This window comes from Leopardus geoffroyi, chromosome C3, assembly GCF_018350155.1.
Source record: "Leopardus geoffroyi isolate Oge1 chromosome C3, O.geoffroyi_Oge1_pat1.0, whole genome shotgun sequence".
Lineage (NCBI taxonomy): Eukaryota > Metazoa > Chordata > Mammalia > Carnivora > Felidae > Leopardus > Leopardus geoffroyi.
The window spans coordinates 41527072-41548500 of record NC_059338.1 but is presented as its reverse complement, the minus strand read 5'-3'; the positions used below and the strand labels follow the sequence as shown (position 1 = coordinate 41548500).

Here is a 21429-nt window from a genome sequence, read left to right as displayed (position 1 = left end):
AGAGCTCTCTGCATCAGGCCAAGGGCATGGATCTTTAAAAGGCACTATTCTGTGCCAGCTACCCACCCAGGTCCGTTACCTAAACTGCCTCATTGGACTGTCCCAGCAATACTCTGAGGAAAGGTAATTATCACTGCTTTATAGATGGAAATGGGGCTCCAGGAAGCTAACTCACTTGATCACATATCATCACGAAATGGGAAGTCAAACCTGCCTGTTCTGTAACCTGCCTCATCTGGTAAGGGATCTCACTTCCTAATGAGGCACTGCCTGAGCTTTGATGTCCCCTCCCCCCACTCAAGTTTTCTACTCCAGTTCTTGGGGGGGGGGGGGGGAGGCGGGCAGGCTCACAGACCTGGCTTAAAGCCGTACTCCACCAATTCACTGGCCAAGGGATCTTCAACGTGTTACCTGATTATCTACCTTAACTTTGAAGATTAGCGACTATGTGTGCCAGCATTCAATGGACAACGGGTGATATATGTGCGGTTTCAATGAGGGACATGAAACCAGACATAAAGGTTTTCAAATAGAAACGCCCGGCTCCCACACTTCCCGTGTCCCCCAGCAGGGGTCAGGCCAGTGCTGAGCTAAGAAGTGCATGTGACCGACACCCTAGAATTCCGGGGGACAGCTCTGTCCTTGAACTCACTGGGCTCCTCAGGAGTTGCAGGGACCCTGGGGGCAGCTCACCTCTCTACCCAGATAGGAGCCTGCCTTTTCAAAGATCAGGGCCAGGTATTCTTCGTCGTTTCTTGCAAAGAAGCCATCAATCTCCTCCAGCCTGCAAGAGACAACATTGGCAGTGACCACCCACAGCCAGTGACAATAAAGCGGAGCTGCTGGGGACACAGGCGCGGCAGGCACAGCACTGCAGGCACAGCCACACAAACTCCTCCTCTGTTTCCACAGGGGGCTCCATGGCGGTCTCCCCCTGCCAGCCCTCCCCTCCGGGGGAGTAAAGCCAAACCCTCAGTCTCAGAGCATGCTGCCTCTGCTACCTCACACTGGCTCTCCATTGTGCCCACCTTATTGACTTGTTTTTTCAAATGTTTATTTTTGAGAGAGACAGACAGAGAGAGAGAGAGAGCATAAGAGTGTGCAGGGGAGGGGCAGAGAGAGAGAGGGAGAGAGAGAAGCAGGCTCCACACTGTCGGTGCAGAGCCTGATGTGGGGATCGATCCCACAAACTATGAGATTGTGACCTGAGCTCCAATCAAGAGTTGGGTGCCGAACCGATGGAGCCACCCAGGTGCCCCTTGATTTGTTTTTTGATGCTGTCTCTGAAAAATCTGGGGTGATTATGAGGTGGTCTAGGGAGCAGGAAGTGGGTGGGGGAGGGATGCTTTGACACTAGTCGTCTTTATGTTCTGGGTAAGGCCCAGGCTTAGCGAATATGGTTTTTATTTGTCCCCTAAGGACCAGTGTTTAGAACCATTCAGATATGAGACTTGGTCTTGGGGGTGGCAAGTCATTACCAACTGGGAGACCCGCTTTCCCTCCCCTGGAGCAGGCCTGACAAGGGAATTAAAGAACCAAAGTCCTGGGTGCAGGAGACCTTAGAAGCCATCTAATCCAACCTCCTTATTTTAATTTGAAGAGACTGAGACCCAGAACAAAGGCAGAAATTAGTAAGAAGGTAAATGTTATGATCACCCCAAATCAGAGAATTAAGCTCCAAACGGTTTTAGAAACTCAAAGTTTCAGCGGAAAATAATTGCACAAAAATGATCTGTTTCCTCATTCCAATTAAAGACGGCACATTGTCACACATGCTTAAGAGGCCAACACGTAAGAGGGCACTGGGAGACTGCATCTTTTTATCCCTAACCTGATGGCCTATTTCCCTCTACTGGATCCAATGACACATGTGGCATGATCACATCCAAATGGAACACACAAAATGGGGCCAACGCTGGAGCCCAGCCCAGTGACAATACAAAAGGATGTGCTAGAGAGGTGGAGGCTAGAGTGTACTCCAACGGGGGAATGAAAAGAGGAGCTGTGGACTCTGACAGACTCTCAGACCCCTTCGCCAGACCTCCCTTCGGCTAGCAGAAGAGCAACATGGCGGCCAACACCCCCCAGCCCATCCATTCCCACTCAGACTTCTGGAAGAGGCAGCTCACCTTTCATCACACATCTCTGCCTCCTTCCTAAAGCTCTTTAGAAGGGCCACTTTGAGGGAGTTGGCAGGTGTGTCTGATTTGCTGCTTTTGAGATCCCTTGGGACTGAAAATGCACCATGAGGGATGTGTGTGCCTAAGACAGACAGACACGGTCACTGGGAAATGTAAGTAAGGAACAGGCTGGCTGGCTGTTTCCTGGAGAGATGGAATCACGCTGTGCAGCCCCAAACCACACCTGACTAATGCTGGGTCCAGGATCTCTGTGGGGCCCTCCGGGAGGATAGACAATTGGGGAAGATTATAAAAAGTCACCGTGGGTTGACTGACGCTTAGAAGCACAATCTCTTGGCAGGGCTATGGCTTTGAAGAACATCATTAAATCAACGTGGAGGGCCTGGAGCACCAGCGCCTGTCTCACGAGGCCTTCTCAGCCCCTGGAACCTTCATTGTGCTCTAAGGCTGGGCTCCCTCCAGCAGTGCCTGCTGGTATTTGGATTTGTTCCTTCTTGGCAGGAGTCCCTGAGGTGGGCACTATCCGGTCTCAAGAGCTTATCTGGGAGGGCGGGACCCAGTGTCCTCAATTTACCCTCTGTGGGAGAGCTAAAGCAATACACTGTGTACCTGCCTCTCCTAGAACAGATAATCCTGGAAGCCTGCCTGGCAGGCAGATAAGGGCCACCAGCCACCATGCCTGATGCTCTGTGGCACAACAGTCACATGCCCCACCCCCCAGTCACAGCCGCTGCTCAGAAAGACAACCACTTTCCTTTTACAGGAAGGGTTCCCTTTTCCTCTGAGCCTATCTTCTTCCTCCCCCCGCCCACTCTCTCAGTGCCCCCTCCAGGTTAGATCATGTGAAAAGATCACAAGGACAGGTTATGAAAAGCAGCAGCAGGTATGACCCGGAGAACCCCTGCCCATCCCTTCCTTTCTGCCCGGCAAGACAGGCCTTTGCACCTGTCAGCCCCACGAAGCCAGGGCTGCTCGGGGAGGACTCCAGCAACAGGGTACCTTCTACCAGCTGCTCCAGAGTGGCTCTAGCCTACAGAGGTGTCTGCCCCAAAGACACAGGCCTTCATTTCCCCTGCCCAGCTGTCCCCACTACCCTCTTGCTCCCAGGCCTGTGATCCTGGCCCAAATCTGCACCACCCTGAATACCTGGCAGGCTCCAGTGGGGGGCAGGCAGGGGGCCACGTGTCACTATGGGACTCGAGGGCGTCGATGAGCCTCTTCCGCAGTGTTTCCACATCAGCACCAGCCACTGGATGAAGACGGACATGGGGGGGGGGGGGGCGGGCATGAGGAGGGAAGGAGAATGAATCCCACCACCCTTGTCAGCTTCACTGAAACAAAGGGCCCAGGGCACAGGCTAGTTCTGAGAGAAACAGAGCATGGTTCAGTCCTTAGCAGTGGGGGTGGGGTCTTCTTCTGTGGCCCTAAGTTATGCAAGGAGACCCATCTCTTAGGGGACAGGAAAGAGTCCTTCAGACCTGGGACCCATGAAGGTTTTCCCTGGAGGCTAGCTGGTCTGTCCCTCTGGATGCCAACCCCATTTTGACAGGAAGAGTTAGCCTGGATACACTGTGACCCTCCCCTCTTCCCAGGACCCTGAACGAGCCAAACCAGAAGGGTTTCTTCAGCCTCCTTTCCCTGAAGGCATCTTCCAGGCTGGCTGGGAAGGCCACACAAGAAAACACAAACTCCACTTTCACCTGGGAAACTCTTCACCCCGGAGACCCTGCCGGGCTCTTCTCACCTCAGTAGAAACCCAGCAGAAAGAAAAAGAGAAAGACCATGGACAACTGGACCCAGGACACCTACCTGGCAGTGCTGTTCCTGAGCCGTTCTTGGTGAAGGCCTTAAAGAACTGGAAGCAAACACACAGGCGAGAGTCAGTAACACACGGAGCTAAGACCACAACAGCGATGCCAGATGGATCCGTGTCTAAGACCCTCTACTTACTCAAGGGGGTTAATTTGGGAAAATTACTTAACTTCTGTGAGCCTCAGTTTCCTCATCTGTAAAGGAGAACAGGACGGTTTCTGCCCCTGGGGCTGGACACGGATTCCTGTCTTCCCCGTCTCCGTACCCAATCCCTACCCCCACAGCTCTGATGCACCCAGGGACGCACAGTACTAGAGGCAGACGGTCTCCCTAAGCACCGGCACCCAGCACACCGTGACTGGAAAATATCCGCTGCATGGATGAAAGGATGAGGCAAACCCAACCGAGAAAACAAAGTCACGTCATACTTCCCCCAGAAAATGTAAGCGACCCTCTGAGGCAGTCTGTCCTTAGAGGCTGGTGTCTGTCTGTCCACTGAGAACTCCCAGCCTGGCACAGCAGACACTCCACGAGGGGAGGGGTCTCCAGTTCAGGTCCTGTTGAAGGGTGGGCCCAAGCCCCTGAAGAAACAAGTCTTGTTACAGACAGGCCAATTTAATTCACCACTTCGTCCTCTTTTCCCATTTACGCGAATGACACTCCAGCCTCAGTGTGGAGCGAGAATGACCTCCTTGGGCAAGAGGACAGAGACAACAGAGGACAATTCCTCAGGATGTGGGCCTCTGTGTAAGTGGCAAGACCGCTGGCAGGGCTCTGGCCTGTGCTCTCCCGGGCTCAGGAGGGAACAAAGTTCAGTTGTCTTGACGGACAGACAGCTACCTAAAGGCCTGTGAGAGAGTCTGCTGGCCAGGAAGAGGCCTCTTCCTGAGGTCCTCCGGGGCCACCTGTAGCTTCCTTTGGGCCTCTGCCTGCAACAGTATGGCCATCCGGCCTTATTCCAAGCTGGTGGTTGAGTACGGGCCCTGCGGTCTACCAGACCTGGATTCTGCTACTCTTGCTGTGTGACCTTGGGCGATCCATTAGCCCCCCTCTCCCTTCTCATCTTTAAGATGAAACGACACCATCCACCTTGAAGATTTGCTGTGAGGAGTCAAAGATAACACATCTAAGTGCTTGTGTCTGATGCATACAGTAAGGAACCAATAAATGTTAACTGCATGATTATTACCGTCCCCTTCCCTTGTTCCACCTCTTAAACACTAGGAAACACTGACCAGCTAGCATTTGTTTATTCCAGCCATTTGTAGGCGGAAAACTAACAGGCCACCTGCCCACCCTCCCACACGAGGAACCACAAAGATGCAAAGAAGCCACCCACCTCTTCCCATCTACAAGCTTCTCCTGTTCCCTCTGACCTCACCTGGCTCCTAACTCCTGCTAACTGCTTTATCCTCTTTCTTTCTAGACCATTAATATGAACTTTTATTCTAGGTGAAAACCATCCACAGATACACGCCACATATATTTATTTTTATTTTTCATTTTTAAATGTTTATTTTTGAGAGAGAGAGAGAGACAGACAGAGAGACAGACTGCGAGTGGGGAAAAGGAAGACAGAGAGGGAGACAGAGAATCCGAAGCAGGCTCCAGGCTCTGAGCTGTCAGCACAGGGCCTGATGCGGGGCTTGAACTCCTGAAATGTGAGATCATGACCTGAGCCAAAGTTGGACGCTTAACCGACTGAGCCACCCAGGCGCCCTGCCACATATATGTATGATAATGTTCTTTGCAGTTATTGAACAAATTCTGAGTGAAATTATACGTTATCCTAACACTTGTAAGAACAATCACAAAGTTCCTGAATTGCGATGGGATCGAGTAGAGAAAGCATGTTAAGGCATTTATGGACCGTCACTGCTACGGGTGTTATTTTCAGTCATGAGAAGCAGCGTGGCAACTTGTCTTCATCAACCACCAGGTCACCCAGGTCTGAGCAGGTGCTTTATTAAAAGGGGCTGGCATGTTACCTCCATCAAAAGGTACCCTCCCTGGACCCCAGCGGAGCCTTCTAAAGGCCCCGGCCATGGGCAGCAGGGAGTGAGACAGGAGCCCCAGCAAGACTGACTCAGGGGAATGCAGGGACCCAGGACACACCCCCAGGAAGACCTCCCACTTCCCTCCACGTGCCCCTGTGCTACTACACAGCCTTCCCTTCTGTCCTCAGATGCCCATCTACCTTCCAGAACAATGTCGCCACTGGGGCTCCAGCTCCCAACCTCATGCTCTTAGGAACTTTTTCCAATCAATTCATCTCTTTCCCCTCTTCTGCCAGCAACTTCCCTAAGCCTACAAATAGACTCCAATCCTCCTAATTTTTCTTTTATAAAAGGGCAGGAAGGGAAGTGGGATGAGAATAGAGAGATGCCCTCCTTCCTCCTCCAGTTACTGCATTTCCCGTTTTCCTAGCACTGCCAAATTTCCCAAAGCAGGGTCCGCTCTCCCTCTCCGGCTGCCCCCTCACTTCACTCCCATGCTGTGGCCTGTGGCCTGTGCCCCCACTGCTCAGCTGACCCCTTTGGCCAATCCAATGACCTCTCCGGCGCCTCCTTGCTTCCTCTGCAGTGTCTGCTTTGCCCCCATGGCCAGGTTTTGCCACTTTTTTGTACCATATATTCCTGACGTTCTCCTCGTTGGCCTTCATATTGCCACCTCCCTTGGTCTGCCTGACACCGACCAGGCCTTCTTTGCCACTTTCACAGCCTTCCCTTCACCCTTGTCCTAGCCTCACCCTGGACTCCTCTCTCGTGTCCCCTGCCCCCACCATCTCCTGTACCCAGTCTCCAGCCATGCATCAGCTCTTGACACTCTTCTGTTTAAAAAGTCCTGGGAAAGGGGCACCTGGGTGGCTCAGTCTGTTAAGCGTCCGACTTCAGCTCAGGTCATGATCTCATCATGGTTTGTGAGTTCGAGCCCTGCATCGGGCTCTGTGCCGACAGCGCAGAGCCTGGAGCCTGCTTCGGATTCTGTGTCTCCCTCTCTCTCTGCCCCTTGCCTGCTCACACCCTGTCCCTCAAAAATAAACAAACATTAAAAAAAAAAATTTTTTTTTATAAAAAGCCCTGGGAGGCATCGTCAAAAACAAGGAGGTTAATCCATGCTTTTGGACAAAGGAGCAAATGAATGAGTGAATAAGCCTACTGTTTGCCTCCCTTGCCAATGTCATCTACTTGGTCTAAATGATTTGCAATCTGAACCCTCTGTCCAGGTCCTCACCTGTCCTAGACTTCCGTTTCCTCCTGGTGCCCTCCACCCAGGTGCTACCCCTCCCCCAACTCCCTAAGTCACCCCTCCCCCAACCTGTTTCTCCATTTATGTTGCTTATTTCACCCCATGCTCATCCTTCTCCCCCCATTATCCAGACGAGCACCTCGTCCTCCCCCTAACCCCATCAGCCAGTCAGTGGACAAGTTCCGTGAATGTGACCTTTGTGATTCTTCACCAGTCGTCTGGGCCAGTTGCCCTTGTCCAGACCAGGGCTTACCACCTATTTCCTGGCCTAATGCAACAGTTGTCACCTGTCCCTCTGTGAGCTCAGACATTTTCATCCACTCAATTTTTGCATTCTGCAACTCTGTTCCTTGTTGCCCCTTTGCTTAGTGGCACAGTTCCGGTCTGATCATGTCATTCTCCCGCAAATCTCTCCCCTGACTCCCCACTACCAATGAATAATGGCTAAACTCACTGGGTCCGAGGCCTTCTAGGACCTGACCCAAACTTACCCGCACTGTCCCCTTTCCCTACACTTCAGCTATGACAGGCCTGAAACCGGAACTTTCTCTGGACTGTAGAGGACTGTACTCTGGCACCTCTGCAAGCCCCACAGTGTCGAGAACATGGAAGTTCCCAGAAGGCATCTGTTCAGCTGAGCAGAGAACCTCTGCCCTTTGATCATCTTAGATGCTCATGTGAAAATCATATTAAAATCTAGTCAGGGCACATTTTTGTCCTCCTATTAAAATGCATCCTTCTTAAGTCAGCTGTTGGAGGAGGCGTGTGCCCTCCCCAAGGGAAACCACCACAACTCTTGGAAACAGGTAATTAAGATGTCAGCAGTGAGTTTTCTTTTTTCCAGGAGCAGTCGGCACCCGGTCCCTTTCCTCCCGCCACTTCACGCAGGACCCTTCCCCAACTCTGCGCCCCTGGAAGACCTCCACATCTCCCCAAAGGCAGGAGACCAAGGGGCAGCAGGTGGGTCTTTACCAATCTGTCAAGAAGCAACACCAATATCAAGAGTAACTGCCTTTCTAGGGGTCAAATAAGGCTGAATGGAAAGCACACTTTCCAGTGGTGACCATCAATAACATTGGATCCAAGCTTTTAAGGCAAGTTTCAAGGAAAATGACCCGGTCTCCAAATATCTTATGGTGATCCCAGGAGGATCCATATGCCTAACCATTGCTATGTTGGGGCCTGACTGTGGAGGGGGCCACAAGAGAGCAGGTGGCTGCTGACTGGGGGCTCATATCCTTCTTCCTGAGAGAGCCAGGAGTCCCCCTCCCTGACACCCCACCCTCTTGCAAGTGCCACATAAGGTAACAGCCCAGCCTCTGTGCCCCTACAGGCTGTCCACACTCCCAGCCTTGAACTCAGGGACCTGCCATTCCTGGGCCCCACCACCGTGCCTCAGCCCTGCCCAGGAGCCTCTGCTCCAGCCAGACCAGTCTTCTCAACATGTCACACGGTTCTGCCCACACAGGGCCTCTGCTCTTACCTCCTCCTCTGCCCGCATTCCTCTTCCACCAGCCAAAGCCCACAGGTCCTTCAATACCAAGTGGAAGTCCCCTTCTTCCGTGAAACCTCTCTGATGTGTTAGGGAGAGGGCTCAGGGAGCCCAGGCGATTCCTCTGGCGTTCACTGCCCACTACCTAGCTGCTGAGCTCTCTGTGTCTCCCCCACAATGGTGAGCACAGCGCAGTGCGCCCGGCAAACATTCACTCAAGGGCTGCTGATGGAAGGACTGCCTTAAATGCAGCGCCCACAGAGGAGCCATCGTGAGCTCCATGGGATGACTTAGGAAGGAGGCTGGACAATGGGAAGGAAGCCAAGTAACATTTACTGAACTCCACGTGATACTCCACAATGCTGTGGCACTCTCACGTGTAAGACCTCACTTCACGCTCGGCCACAGTCCTATTAGGTGGAGATATTAGCATCCCAGTTTTTACAGACAAGGAAAATGAGGCCTGTTGCTGAGGCACGGTTAAACAACTTTCTGAGTCATAGATAGTAAGCAGTGGAACCAGGATCTGAACCCACGTGAAGTATCTCCTCAGAATCTTGCAAAGGGGAGACTTCCGTCCTCTTCCACCCCAATGCTGATGCTCTCTGTAATCTTGCCCCAGCTGGGCCTCTGGCTACAAGGGGTCCTGATGGAATATCCCCTGACAGCACTACTGTGGCCCGTGGCAGAGCCCCTCCCCACTAGATCCAGCCTCTAGGTCTCCAAGTGCCAGCCAGAACCTGTTGCCAACTAGTCCCTCCCTCCCCCACACCTTTGTTTTCTTCCAGCTGGGCTCCAGCTCCAGTCTGACGGGCACCTGACACAGCCAGCTGGCCCTGCAGGGCCAGATGTTTGCTACACAGGCTGGGCTAGTGGAAGCTGTTTGCTAATGGTGACAAAAGGGGTAGGAGGCAGAAGAAAGGGACAATGATACATGTAACTGGGGGTGGCCAGACTCTTGTGTGGGTCTGCCTCCATCACACCAGCAACACTCTCCCTTGCCCTGTGCGACAGGAGTTCTCACAGGCTCTAGAGGCAGGAGTGTGGACAGGTCCAGCCCCAGGGGGGGGCAGCAGACAGGGCATCAGGGCTATCTCTCTGGCCTGCTGGCAGCCAGGCTGACCTCTAGCCTCTGCTCTGCTCTCTAGGGAGTCCAGACACGATGCCCACAGGCACACCAGACTCTGAATGGGCTAGAATTTCTGGAGATCTGGAATTTTCCAAAATTTTGAAGCAGCGTAGTAGTAAGATGGAACATCAGTTTAGCGAATCACAGCTAGGAGTTAAAAAAAATAATAAATGGAACAAAAATAGTAACAAAAATGCACTGCATTTAGGAAGAATAAATACTGCTTTATGAAACTTTTGGTTTAGTGATCACATACAAATCAACTTCTGGATGTCACTGGAAAATGTATATATCTTACTGTAGGTTACAGTAAAAAGGTTTGAAAGCCAGTGCCTTAGAGCAGAGACCCATCGGAAGCTAGAACCACCTGCCCCCCACCCCAGGGCCAGAGTCCTGATGACAGGACACTGAGTGTCTCTCCCTGCTGAAACTGAACTGCCAGGGCCAGCCAGGCACTGCCCGTGTGAAGGCTGGGAAAGGTCAAGACGACCAGCGTGGGGCCTTCTCTCCCAGCTCCCCTCCCACAGCCAGCTGGGCGGTGCAGGAGATGATTAATCTCTTGAGGTATTTGGGCTGCGTGTGCTGCGTGACACAGGCAGGCCAGGCGCTGGGAGCTATGGGGGACCTCCCGACTGCCTGAGCCGCCTCCCTCACACCCACTGAGCCCCAGCCTCTCCCGGGCAGAAACACAAAGCCCCAGGTGCCAGGTCCCACAGAACCCTGCCAGGACGCCCTGACACGGCCCTGGCACCAATGCCAATCCCTTTCCCAGGGGCTGAGCAGGGGCTAGACCCCTGTGGCCAGTATTCACTGACAGAAGTGTCAGCCTGTGAATGAGGACTCTTCCAGCCACGGTGGTCTTCCCACAGCTTTCCACACTGGGCTGCTTACCCCGGCTCAGCAAAAGGAGCAGAGATCCCTGTACAGTAATTCTGAGTATTTTCAGTTACATATTTCAGGACAAGGATAAAGCAGTGGCCCTGCCAGGGAGGTCTTTAACTTGAAAGGGATGACTGATAGGCAATCTCTTTACTGCCACCTCTAAATGATATGGCAGGAGGTGTTGGCTCACCACGCTGTTCCCCAGACAGGCCTAGCCTCAGCTACACCTGGGGTTTAGGCCTGACCTCAAATGGTAACAAGAGTGTAGGAGGGAGCTCGCTGGGGCTGTGGAAACCCTGAACCCAGCAGGATTCCAATGGGTGTGAGGAACAGAAAGGTCACATGGAGGTCGAGCTGGACATTCTTGCTGGAGTCCGGAGCCTTGTTTTCCAGACAAATTCTCTTGGAATCATTAGGCTGAGATATGGCTGGTGGGTCGGCCTGCAACTTGAGGCCCCTGTGTTCAGATATCTTGTTCTAAGGACAATGCTTAGCATTTTAACCTTCAGAGGCCTTTCCTGATTATTCTTAGTGGTTATAGAAGAAATGCTTTTCTAGATGCCATTCTGGTAGAAGGAGGCTTACTATTTATAGCTGGAGGTAGGGAGAGAGATTCTGATTCTTTAAATTGGAAGCAAACTAATTGGATTACAGCTGGGGCTGAGCCCTGGGCACTAAGTATAACGGCACAACCTTGCTGTTCTGGGCTTTCCAGAACCTCCTACTTGAGAGCCTTGGAAGTTGTTCAGATGTTAATTAAGCTGCTGCTGCCCCACAGTGGGCAGGTTGCCAGGCAAGGCCTCACTGGAGAGCTCACACTACTTTCAGCCAGAGCTGGGGTGACAGAGCCCTCATGTGCTGGGTGTGATGGCTCCCATGATGGGGACCCCTGCTGCCTGAGGCATCAGCATTTGACCAGGGGGTGAGGCTACCCGGGCAGGTCACTTCTGAGCTATTTGTCTCAAGGCACTTGCCTGATGAGGATGAAGCTTGCTGGTATTTTCTAGAGGATCATCAGGCCCCCTGAGTCTGATCCTGCCTATGGGTGGGTCAGAGCCTGAATCGGGTTTTACAGTGTTGGATCAGACCTCTAAGGCTGGGAGGTCGGGAGGGAGAGGAATTGGAAAGAGGATCCCTGGGGCTGAGGGTTCTCACCAGCCTAGGCGATAACTACCTCACAGCCTCAAATCAGAGCAGCTGAAATCGGCCCCTCCCCTCCTTATAAAGGGAAGAACTGGCCAGACGAAATGAACCTCCCGATTCACATCCCTTTCCGCCTCTACGACAGGTGTCTCATCAAGCACAGGAACAGTGCTCCAGAGGCCATGACTTAAGTGGATCGAGGCCAGAGGCATCACAGGCCACCACGGAGCTCAGATGCCAGGGCAGCACGGGGCAGCAGTGGGCAACATGCACCGCCAGTGCCATGCCCTCTCTCCCCTCCCTGTCACGCACCCTCACGGTCGGGAAACCAGGGATGTTGAAGTCTCTGCAGACTTCGCTGTTGGTCTCCTCGGCACAGTCCAGCGCGGCGAGATTCAGTGCTGGCCTCCAGTCTGCAAGGGGAAACAAAGAAATCAGGTGAAGTAAGAGGGACCGGGACCTCCGCCTGCTTACCCCCAAAGTGCAACATTCCACCCTCACCAATGCCCAGAGTACCTGCCCCTAAGGCTCTCATGAGAAAAGGTCACCCCTTCCCCAGGAGGGGTCTCTGAAATAGTCTGGTTATCCTGCACTTGGCCCGTGCTTAGGACATGGTTAAACAGCACAGGCAACACTGTCCTGTAATGGTATCTGTGTTCCTCCGTTTTCTGCGGTGGGGGAGGGGCACAGAGGCTGCGGGGGATGACAAAAAATGTGAGATGATCTTGAACGCCCTGGGACCGACCAAGCCCTGGCACTGCCTCTGTCCCTGCTGCCCTCTAGAGAGCATCCATTCCAGAAGGGCGAAGAACATGCCTCAGGAGCTTTAGAATTCCCCAGTGGACGCTGAGTGAAGGCTTCTGCGGCCAGAGGTCCTGGCTGTCGGCCCAGCTTGGCTTGCATGGGCGGCACACGGGGTGGTGAGGACCAGCTCCCCCGCTGGACAGGGAGGCAGGAAACCCAGGGGAGGGAGGGAAAGGCACCTGGAGTCCAGGAACCGCAGGAAAAGAAGCCTGAGGCCAGAGTCTGGAAAGGTTAACAGCTCCCAAGCTGCCTGGGCACCCTGCTCTTTCAACAGGCCCCAGGCTGCAAGTCCCCCCTCTGCTCAAACTCACCGGCAGAGAAAATAATGGCCCCATTCTGGGCCATAGCCCAGGATCTGTGAAACAGCAAACAAACTCCTCTACCAGGTAGGCCCCCCGAGCTCTGGTTCCAGGTCGGGTCCCCCTGCTAAGGTTCCACGCTACACTGAGGCTGCTTCGGCTGGAGGGCAAGATACACACACACGTGAGGCCACACAGCCGTGAGATGGCGATGGACTGGTGCCTGCCACATGGCACAGAGCTCTAATGGGATTTGGACACACGGGAGACCAGCCCCGGGGACCAAGCACAGGCTTCGCCGGAAGGGCAGAAATTGAGTGGAAGCCTATCAGTCAGCTGACAGGGGCCTGTGTGAGCAATAAGCTCAGGGCCCTGCTCGTGTCTCCGTGACAGTCACAAGCCTGTCCGCCCCAAGTGCTTCTTCATGTGCGCAACCTCACTGCCCAGCTTCCCCATTGTCCTCAGTGAGCACTGACAGCATTACACGGCATTGCAGGATCAGCCCTGGCTCTCAGCGGCTCCAGGGCCGGAACCACTGCTCTCTGCTCTCTGCCTCAGTCTAGCAGGCCCAGGCAGGGGGTGAGCTTAAAGCCAGCCGCCTGTGAAGGAGAGCAGAGCTGCCCAGGTACGGGGTTTTGTCCTGGAGCACAGACGAGAGCACCTCAGGCCTCCCTCCTATGGCTCCTTCCTTGCCCAAGGGAGTCCCAGGGAGAGTGGGAAGCACAGGTCGCCTCCTGCGGCCGTCTGGCACACTCAAGGCTTGGCGCCTTCTGTTCTGCATCTCAGGCTCTGCTCACCTTGTGTGGGGAGACTTGGCTACTCCCAAAGGAGTAGGCCAATTAGACAAGAACATGAAAGAGAAGCACTTCCGTGTCCTTCCACCGGTGAGGGCCCCTGGCGGGGGTCTCACAAAGTCACCCGGTAGGGTGACCAAGCACTGAAGGCCTCAACGGCTCCCCTCTTCTCCAAAAGTACAGGCCACCATCCATTGGACCAGAGTCAGTGTCCACTGCCCCTGGGACCCGAAGACTGAAGGGACAGGCAGGGGAGAGAACAGAAAGCTGGTGCTCAGTGAGCGCCTATGACACACCCTGTCTCCACCATGGCCACTGGAGGGGGGCATCACTCCCCCCACTTTACAAATGAGGCAAGCAACTGAGGCCTCCAAGTTGTCCAAAGGCTACCCGACTCAAACCCACTTCCCTTCCCTTTCCACCTCACCAGGGTCAGGATATTACCCTTCTGTTTTTGCTCTTGGCTCTGATCACAACCTTGAGAGAACGTAAACACAATGCTGTCTTCAAATAGCATAAATTCTTTAACTCAAACATTCAGTCGCTTTCATAGACTCTCCTCTTAGATGATGATATCACATGTACAGAGTTTATGAAGAGATCATTGTGTGCCTAATTTATCTAGTTAATGTGCAACTACCACTGTGAGACAAAGATCAGAGAACTGTGCCCAAGGCACACATGAATCAATGGTAGATCTGGGATCTGAACCCAGGATTTGAGCTTCTCTTCTGGTCTCAAGAGGGCCCAAGACAGAACAGAGAGCTGCTCTGTTGGCTTGGCAACCAGAAAACCCAGGGAGTGGGGTGGAGGGGGGTGTTAGTAGTGGAGACAGGGGGGAAAGGTGATGCCTGGGAGTTCTCAGCCCCTTGCTCCTGAGCAGGCCTTTGACTCCTTCTCTTTATACCTTGATTCTCTTTCCCCCATGAAATGGAACCCGCGCCTCTTCAGCCACAGGGGGAAGTGGAGGGGTAGGCTGAGGCCAGGCAGGTGCCAAGAGTGTCAGCTAAGGAAGGTTTCTCAGGAATATCAATGTCAATACCTTAATGAGCCATAATGACATATAAAGATCTGGTTTGATACACTCATCATTCTAGTAACAGTCCAAGGAACAGGGTGCTGTTATCTGGGTGCTCCACTGGTAATGCAAAGCTGCATTTAAGTAAAGTGCACTCCTGTCAAAGAGGAAGAGAACTGGGCGAGGGAGGCTTTTTAAAGTGTCAGGTGACTTAAACACTGCAATCTGCAGGCCTAACACCTAACATTAGCAGTTATCAGACCAGCCCCACTCCTGGGGAGAAAAAAGTTTCCTAGTGCAATTACTGCCCTGGCAAAGTAATTTCTCTATTAACAACAGAGTAAATGAGCAAATGTAGAAGGGAAGGATGGGGACACAAGCATAACTAGGACAGCTATGGTCTCTGAGGTGGTGAGTGAAGAGACACCCATAGTGAGGGGGGTCATGGGCTCCTTCTGGAGTGCTAGGCAGTATCCCCATCCCCACTCACCAGTCCAGGAAGGGGCATGGACCCAGAGCCACATGTCTTGATTATGGCTATAAGTGGCCAAGGCACCAAGAGCTGCACATGTTTTCTTTCTGGGCCTCCCGGGTCAAATGGGGGCCAGGGTGGATGGTCTCTCCTCTCCTTTCCAGCTCCAACAGCCGTTCAAGCGCTTAATGGCAAACTCTCGCCAAGAAAAATGGCCGTTAGTCCTTTGCGTGTTAAGCAAGCCACTATTAAGGCAGAGGCCAGACCCACCCAAACCACCAAGAGCCAGTCAAGTCGAGTGGTCAGAACTGGACCCCTACCCAACTCTCCAGGAGTCCTCCTGCAAGGAGTTAGCCAGTGCCATGCTGTCTCCACCACACCCCTGCCTCCTTGTTGCAGACTTCTGGGCAGTGAGGTCATGGGATAGACCAAATGCCTTCCCTAGCCCTCACACCTGGCTGACACTCCAGGTCTAAGTCCAGAAGAGCCACAGCACCAGCAGAAGGCCCAATCACTACATTCTCACTTGGAATCCCATGAGGCTCATGCCATCAGCCTGGATGAGTGTTCAGCAGACTCCTACCCTGTGCCAGACTCTGCACTAAGGCATCACAGGGGTACAAGTAAGAGAGGTGGTCTACACCATGGGAAAAAAAAAAAAAAGAGGCAAACCAATGCTGTTCAGCGTCACTCAAACATCCATGCCTTATAAATGTCATCTCCATGGCTTTGCAGAGGCCATTTTCCCACCTGTACCCTCCCTCTTTCACCCACTTCTCCACCTGCCTGGGCTCGAGAGAGAGAGATGGGCTCACGAACCTCCTCCAGCATCTGTACTATCTTGGGCAAGTTACTTAATCTGTTAAAAACAAAATACAATCGACTGCTCCAATATTTTCTCATAAAGATTATATGTAATAGTGGCCCTTAGCAAAGTGCCTGGCATAAGGCAAGTGCGTAAACTGCTTAAACGATGGCCTTTGGTGACCAGATTAGCCTCCTGTGACTTCCCCCTTCCCTCAATTCCTACAAGAAATGGCTGAGCCACTCCTTTGTCCCTTTTCAAACACAGCTTCTTACTGTGGCCAATTCTCCTGCTGTGTGTAGCTCACTTCCCAAACCCAAACTGCAATGTAAACAATGCTTTGCACACAGAGGTCACTCAACAAATATTTACTCATTGATTAGCCAGTGAAGAGTAATGAAGACTTAAAATGAATGCAATCAATTTCCCAAACATATGGTAACACAATAAGAGCTGCTCCTGAATAGAAAGGGATGAGCCAGATCTTTCGAAGCCAGTGTGCTAGTCCGTGGCAATGACTGCCCCAGAGAACCTATCCTACAAGTCACTGAACAAATGAGCCCGAGCCAGTCAGATGAAATGCCTGAGGCCAGCTGGGCCGGGTTGCAAATTTTTTTTCTCCCCCCATGGCCTTCCACACTCTCACTGCTTCTACCCCAGATACTCATCCCATTGGCAGAAGGCAGGGGCCACACTCCCACAGGCCCATGATGGTGTCTGAGCCTTCTGCTGGCCCACAACCATTTATTCAAGGAACCTCGGGAATACAGAGGTGATGTGAGAATAGCCCTGGCTTCCCAGCAGGGCCTCCCCCTTGGACTGGAGTAGGGGCATTCTCTATCACTGCAGGCTGACACCAGATTCGGCCACTGCTATCCTCCCACAGGATCTTGTTAAGGGGGCTGACCCATCCCCGTGGCTCATGAGAGACCTCCGGTTCCCACCTCAATTTCCCACTTCCCACTGACTGATTCATCTCCTCAGACTTCAAGGCTTTCATTTTCCTTCCTCAGATTAAGTTATGATTGGTGTTTTTTAGGGGGAGGCTGTCCCTCTGTGCACTAGGGAAAGACCCCTTTTGGAAGTGGCAACCCTCATCCAGGAGTAAGCTGGGTCAGTGTCTGACTATGCAATTCATTGGAAAACCCTGGGTCGCAAGAGGCCAAACATATGAGTCAGCTGGAAGCTAACCCTTCCCTCCAACGTTCTTAAGATAGAAGAATCTTCTAGGTTGGGTTCATCTGAAGCCATTAAAGACCTCTCACGGCCTCAAGATGGAAACTGATCTGGGGATTTTTATGATTTTCAGGCCCTCAATGTCCCCTGAGGTGTTCCGGCTGCATGTTCAACATTCTTCTTCCTCCCTCCTGCCCTGACCAGATGTGTTGACATCACCAAAACAGTGTGAAGAGCTGCTGAGAAATGGCTCATTCCGGTGATGGGACCAGAGAGGCATGCAGACACGCGTCTACATGTACACTGGAGGTAAAACAGTTTATCGGTTTTGTCAAAAATAACATTCCGGGACCATATGGCTAACAGGTGCATGCATCTTTCCAGCTCGCCACTTCAGTTGCCACTACGCAAGCTGCTCAAGGTGAGTGGTGGCCTCGGTTTGAAAACCAACACCTACAAATGCACTGTTCCGCCACGAATGGCTGAGTTTATCAAGAAATACCAACAGCACAACGAGGAAACAACGGTTCCAGTTCTCTTTCTAGAAAGAGGCCTATTCCCCAAGATGCCCTCAGTCAGTGACCATTTCCAGTCCGGGGCCCTGCGAGGGCCCTAGCACCACAATCAGGAAGTAGCTCCATTCGGAGGCAGCAAATCAGAAGCCAATCACTACCACCCCACCCACCAAACACCTACTACCTGGGTGAGGCAGACGTGTGAACCCACAGAGATCTTTAAACTGTGGAAAGGAAATCGAGATAGTGCATGTTATGTACTTACCCAGGGAGGTGTCAGACATACAGTAAGCACTCAGTACATATTACTATTATGACCATATTTTTTCAGCTCTAGTCTTAAGTTTTTAAAAAATTTACCATTTCTGCAACAGAGTACGCCTTTAAACCTCTACATTTAGTAGTCAGTCTTGTTATCTCTCTACCCCTCAAGCTGTCAGTAAATGAATGGTGTGTATCACAATTGGGGGACTCTTAGAATCAAGGAAATATGGTCAGGCCAGAGAACAAGAACGTGCAGCAAGGGCCAAACACATACGGAGAGGCTGTCTTCAGTGGGGCCTCTGGGTTCCTTTGGTTAAAGCAAAAGGGTGTGGAAGGATTCATGGCCAAGGGGAAGAGAGAGAAGGATGTGGCCCAGAAGCTAATTAACTGGAGGCAGCAGGTCAGGAGAGGCCTGGAACCCAGGCAGGAAAACGCTGTCTCCAAAGTAGAGCTAAAAAAAGAAGTCTAAGTAGCAGCTGGGTCAACTAGCCAAGGGGTTGTTGGGGCGGGAGATGGAATGTCAGTTCCTTTTGTCCTTAGTACCGATCCCACAGCAGCGGAAGAACTCCGTAGGAAGGTGAGACGGGTCCCTGGGCGAGAGGAAGGGGACTGCCACAGGCGACTGTAGAAGAGGCGGTAAGGTGTCAGCCTAGCAATCGGAGGAACAAAGGACCCCGGCGCAGGGATGGGGGCAGTAAGCCGGTAGAAGACGGGCAGAAAAGCAGAGCAGGTGCGAGGGCCCAGGCCGCCGGGAGGGGAGAGAAGCTCGGCACACCTGCCAAAGGGAGAGAGGAGGCGCGGGAGCCAAAAATGGAGTCGAGGGCTGGAAACCGGGGAGAAGTGCAAAGCGGCCGAGAGAAAGAGGTGGGCGAGGCGATGGGGCGGTGGGAGAGGCTCTCGGCCCGACAGGTGGAGGGGGTCGGCCGGGGTGGGGGATGGCGCGAGAGGCCCTCCGGCCCGCCTCTCACCTTTGACGTCGTTGGCCAGCGCCTTCCACGTCGGGGCGAAGGCGATGCAGTGGCCGCACCAGGAGGCGAAGAACTCCACGGCCCAGGCGCTGCGGGAGCCCAGCACGGCGCCGCGTACCGTATCCGCCTGCAGCAGCGTCAGCGGGTCGGAGGACGAGTAGAGCGCGGAGCGCGGGGCCGCGCCGGCGCCGGCCACCGCCAGCAGCAGCAGCAGCAGCAGCGACGGCGGCGGCCCTGAGCGGCGGCCGCACCAGCCCATCCTCGAGGCGGCGCCCACCACTGCGCAACAGTTTCGGACGAGTCGGCGCCCGGCCGCTCCGCCGCTCCTCCGGCGTCCGTCGGGGGGAGGAGCCACGGGGCCCCGCCCCCTCGGCCCGGCCCCGCCTCTTTCCCCGCCCCGTGGTCCGCCGAGGCCTCGGAGTCAGCGCTAGAGTGTTCGGCGGGAGAGGGCGGGGAGCGCAACCCCGGCCCTGGAGCCCCGCACTCCAGCCCTCCATGAAAGGGGCGTTTGCCCTGCAGAGGCCCCGACCCGTGTTCCGGTCGCGGTTGGGGACTCGAGGAGGTCATTTGGCTTCTCACGAGCCTCGTATCTAACGGAAAAGGAGTAAATTGGAATAGATTGGATCGATTTACGCTGTACCAAGAAAGTTCTGGGGATCCCTCCACGCAATAAGACATATGAGTTAGAAGCAGGTGAGAGAGAAGAGGGAGGTCTCTGAGTCTGTGATCATCATGACCCCACAAGGATGAGATGTGCCCACACCCCTGAGGTCTGTGACCATCCAAGGGAAACCGTATTTGAGGGCTTTCTAGTCATGGATGAGAAGCCCCCTCTCCACACTAAGCTGGGCTGGATTGGCGTGGCCATTGCGGTGGAATCAGTGTATCGTCAGCACACAGGTCTGGCCACCCTGGTAAGGTCATGAGGGGATTCCTCCAGTGGACCCCCACATCTAATTCCCCAGCCTACTAGAAGCCCTCTGTACTCAAATGTCCCTCTCAAAAGTAACCCTCTAACTAATTTTGTGTCTGTGTGTACTAAGGTGTTAATGGTTAATTTATTTCCCTGGTCGCATTTGTAGCCCCTAGACTGAGTTATTTTACAGGGAGAGAGAGCTCCTGGGAGGGTTGTCACACATCATCTTTTTCCTTTGTGTTTGTGGGCTAGCTCACTCATCTGTGAGCCATCTGGGACTGGACTCATTATTCATTTAACATTTATTGAGTGGTTTCTTTGTGCCAGACACTGCTCTAGGTACTAAGAATAAGACAGTAAACAAAACCGAGATTCTGCAGTCATGGGCTTACATTCTAGTGAGGATAGGGATAGAGAGATGATACACAAGTAAATGTAGATGTGATGGTGAAAAATGCTATGAAGAACTAGGGTAGAAATAGAGTGACAGAGGAAGTGCTATTTTATTTTAGACAGCGTGGTCGGGGATGGGCCTACCCCTAATATTTACAGGGCCATGGTCAACAGCACAAATGGAGGTCCACATACCGTATGTGTATGTACTGAAAAAGTACAAACCAAGTTAAACTGGTATGTAAAATTCATATCCTTTCATTGTGACAAGTATACCTTCATCATAATCTGGAAAGCCAAATTTAAGTTTAGAATTCTTGGACTCCTCCAAGATGTGCACTAGAATGGGGTGGCTTAGGTGGTAACCAGTCCCTGGCCCTCGATCTTCCTCCTACTCTTCCTCCTCCTACTCTTTGCACTCCAGCTCTGTTCCATACTTCAAGGGGCCATGTACCCACACTATCATATCTGGGTCTGCACATCCACACCTCCTACAAATAGCTGTTCCTTGGCTCCTCCAAAGGACGGAAAGGCCAACACAGTCTCTAGAAGCTGGCCTTGTGCTATTGGGACAAAGAATTCTAGGGTCTCAGGTACGCACAATATTGTCTAAGAAGGGGTGACGAGCAGAAGCTTTGGGTGGGCACATCCCCATGGCGCATGGACTTCTTGCTCTGTGGAAAGGTTAGAAGAGGCCAGAGAGGGGTGCCTGGGTGGCTCAGTTGGTTGAGTGTCAGACTTCAGCTCACGTCATGATCTCCTGGCTTGTGGGTTTGAGCCCTGCATCAGGCTCTGTGCTGACGGCTCAGGGCCTGGAGCCTGCTTCAGATTCTGTGTTTCTGTCTCTTTCTCTGCCCCTCCCCTGCTTTTGCTCTGTCTCTGTCTCTGTCTCTCTCTCTCTGAAAAATAAATAAACATTTAAAAAGAAAGAAAGAAAAAGAAGTGGGCCAGAGAGCTCAGAACCCAGGTAGGGGCTTTTCTTGTCCCAGTCTTTTTTTTTTTTTTTTTTTTATGTTTACTTATTTTTGACAGTGAGAGTGGGGCAGAGAGAGGGGGAGACAGAGGATCCAAAGCCAGCTCCACGCTGACAGTAGAGAGCCCTATGCAGGGCTTGAACTCACGATCTGTGAGATCATGAGCTGAGCTGAAGTTGGAAG

The 21429-nt window shown here is 52.9% G+C and overlaps 1 protein-coding gene across 1 annotated transcript in view; it reads right to left on the bottom strand.

Moving 5' to 3' along the window:
* The window catches only part of QSOX1 (quiescin sulfhydryl oxidase 1), a 34794-nt gene extending 15437 nt beyond the window's left edge, over window positions 1-19357 (bottom strand). The window contains exons 1-5 of the mRNA XM_045452559.1: window positions 18964-19357; window positions 12161-12261; window positions 3951-3996; window positions 3288-3390; window positions 694-784 (exon numbers count right to left, since the gene is read on the bottom strand). Of these exons, the coding sequence (XP_045308515.1) occupies window positions 694-784; window positions 3288-3390; window positions 3951-3996; window positions 12161-12261; window positions 18964-19222 (600 nt within the window). The 5' untranslated portion in view covers window positions 19223-19357. The remainder of the gene's footprint in view (window positions 1-693; window positions 785-3287; window positions 3391-3950; window positions 3997-12160; window positions 12262-18963) is intronic.
* Window positions 19358-21429: the final 2072 nt, after the last annotated feature.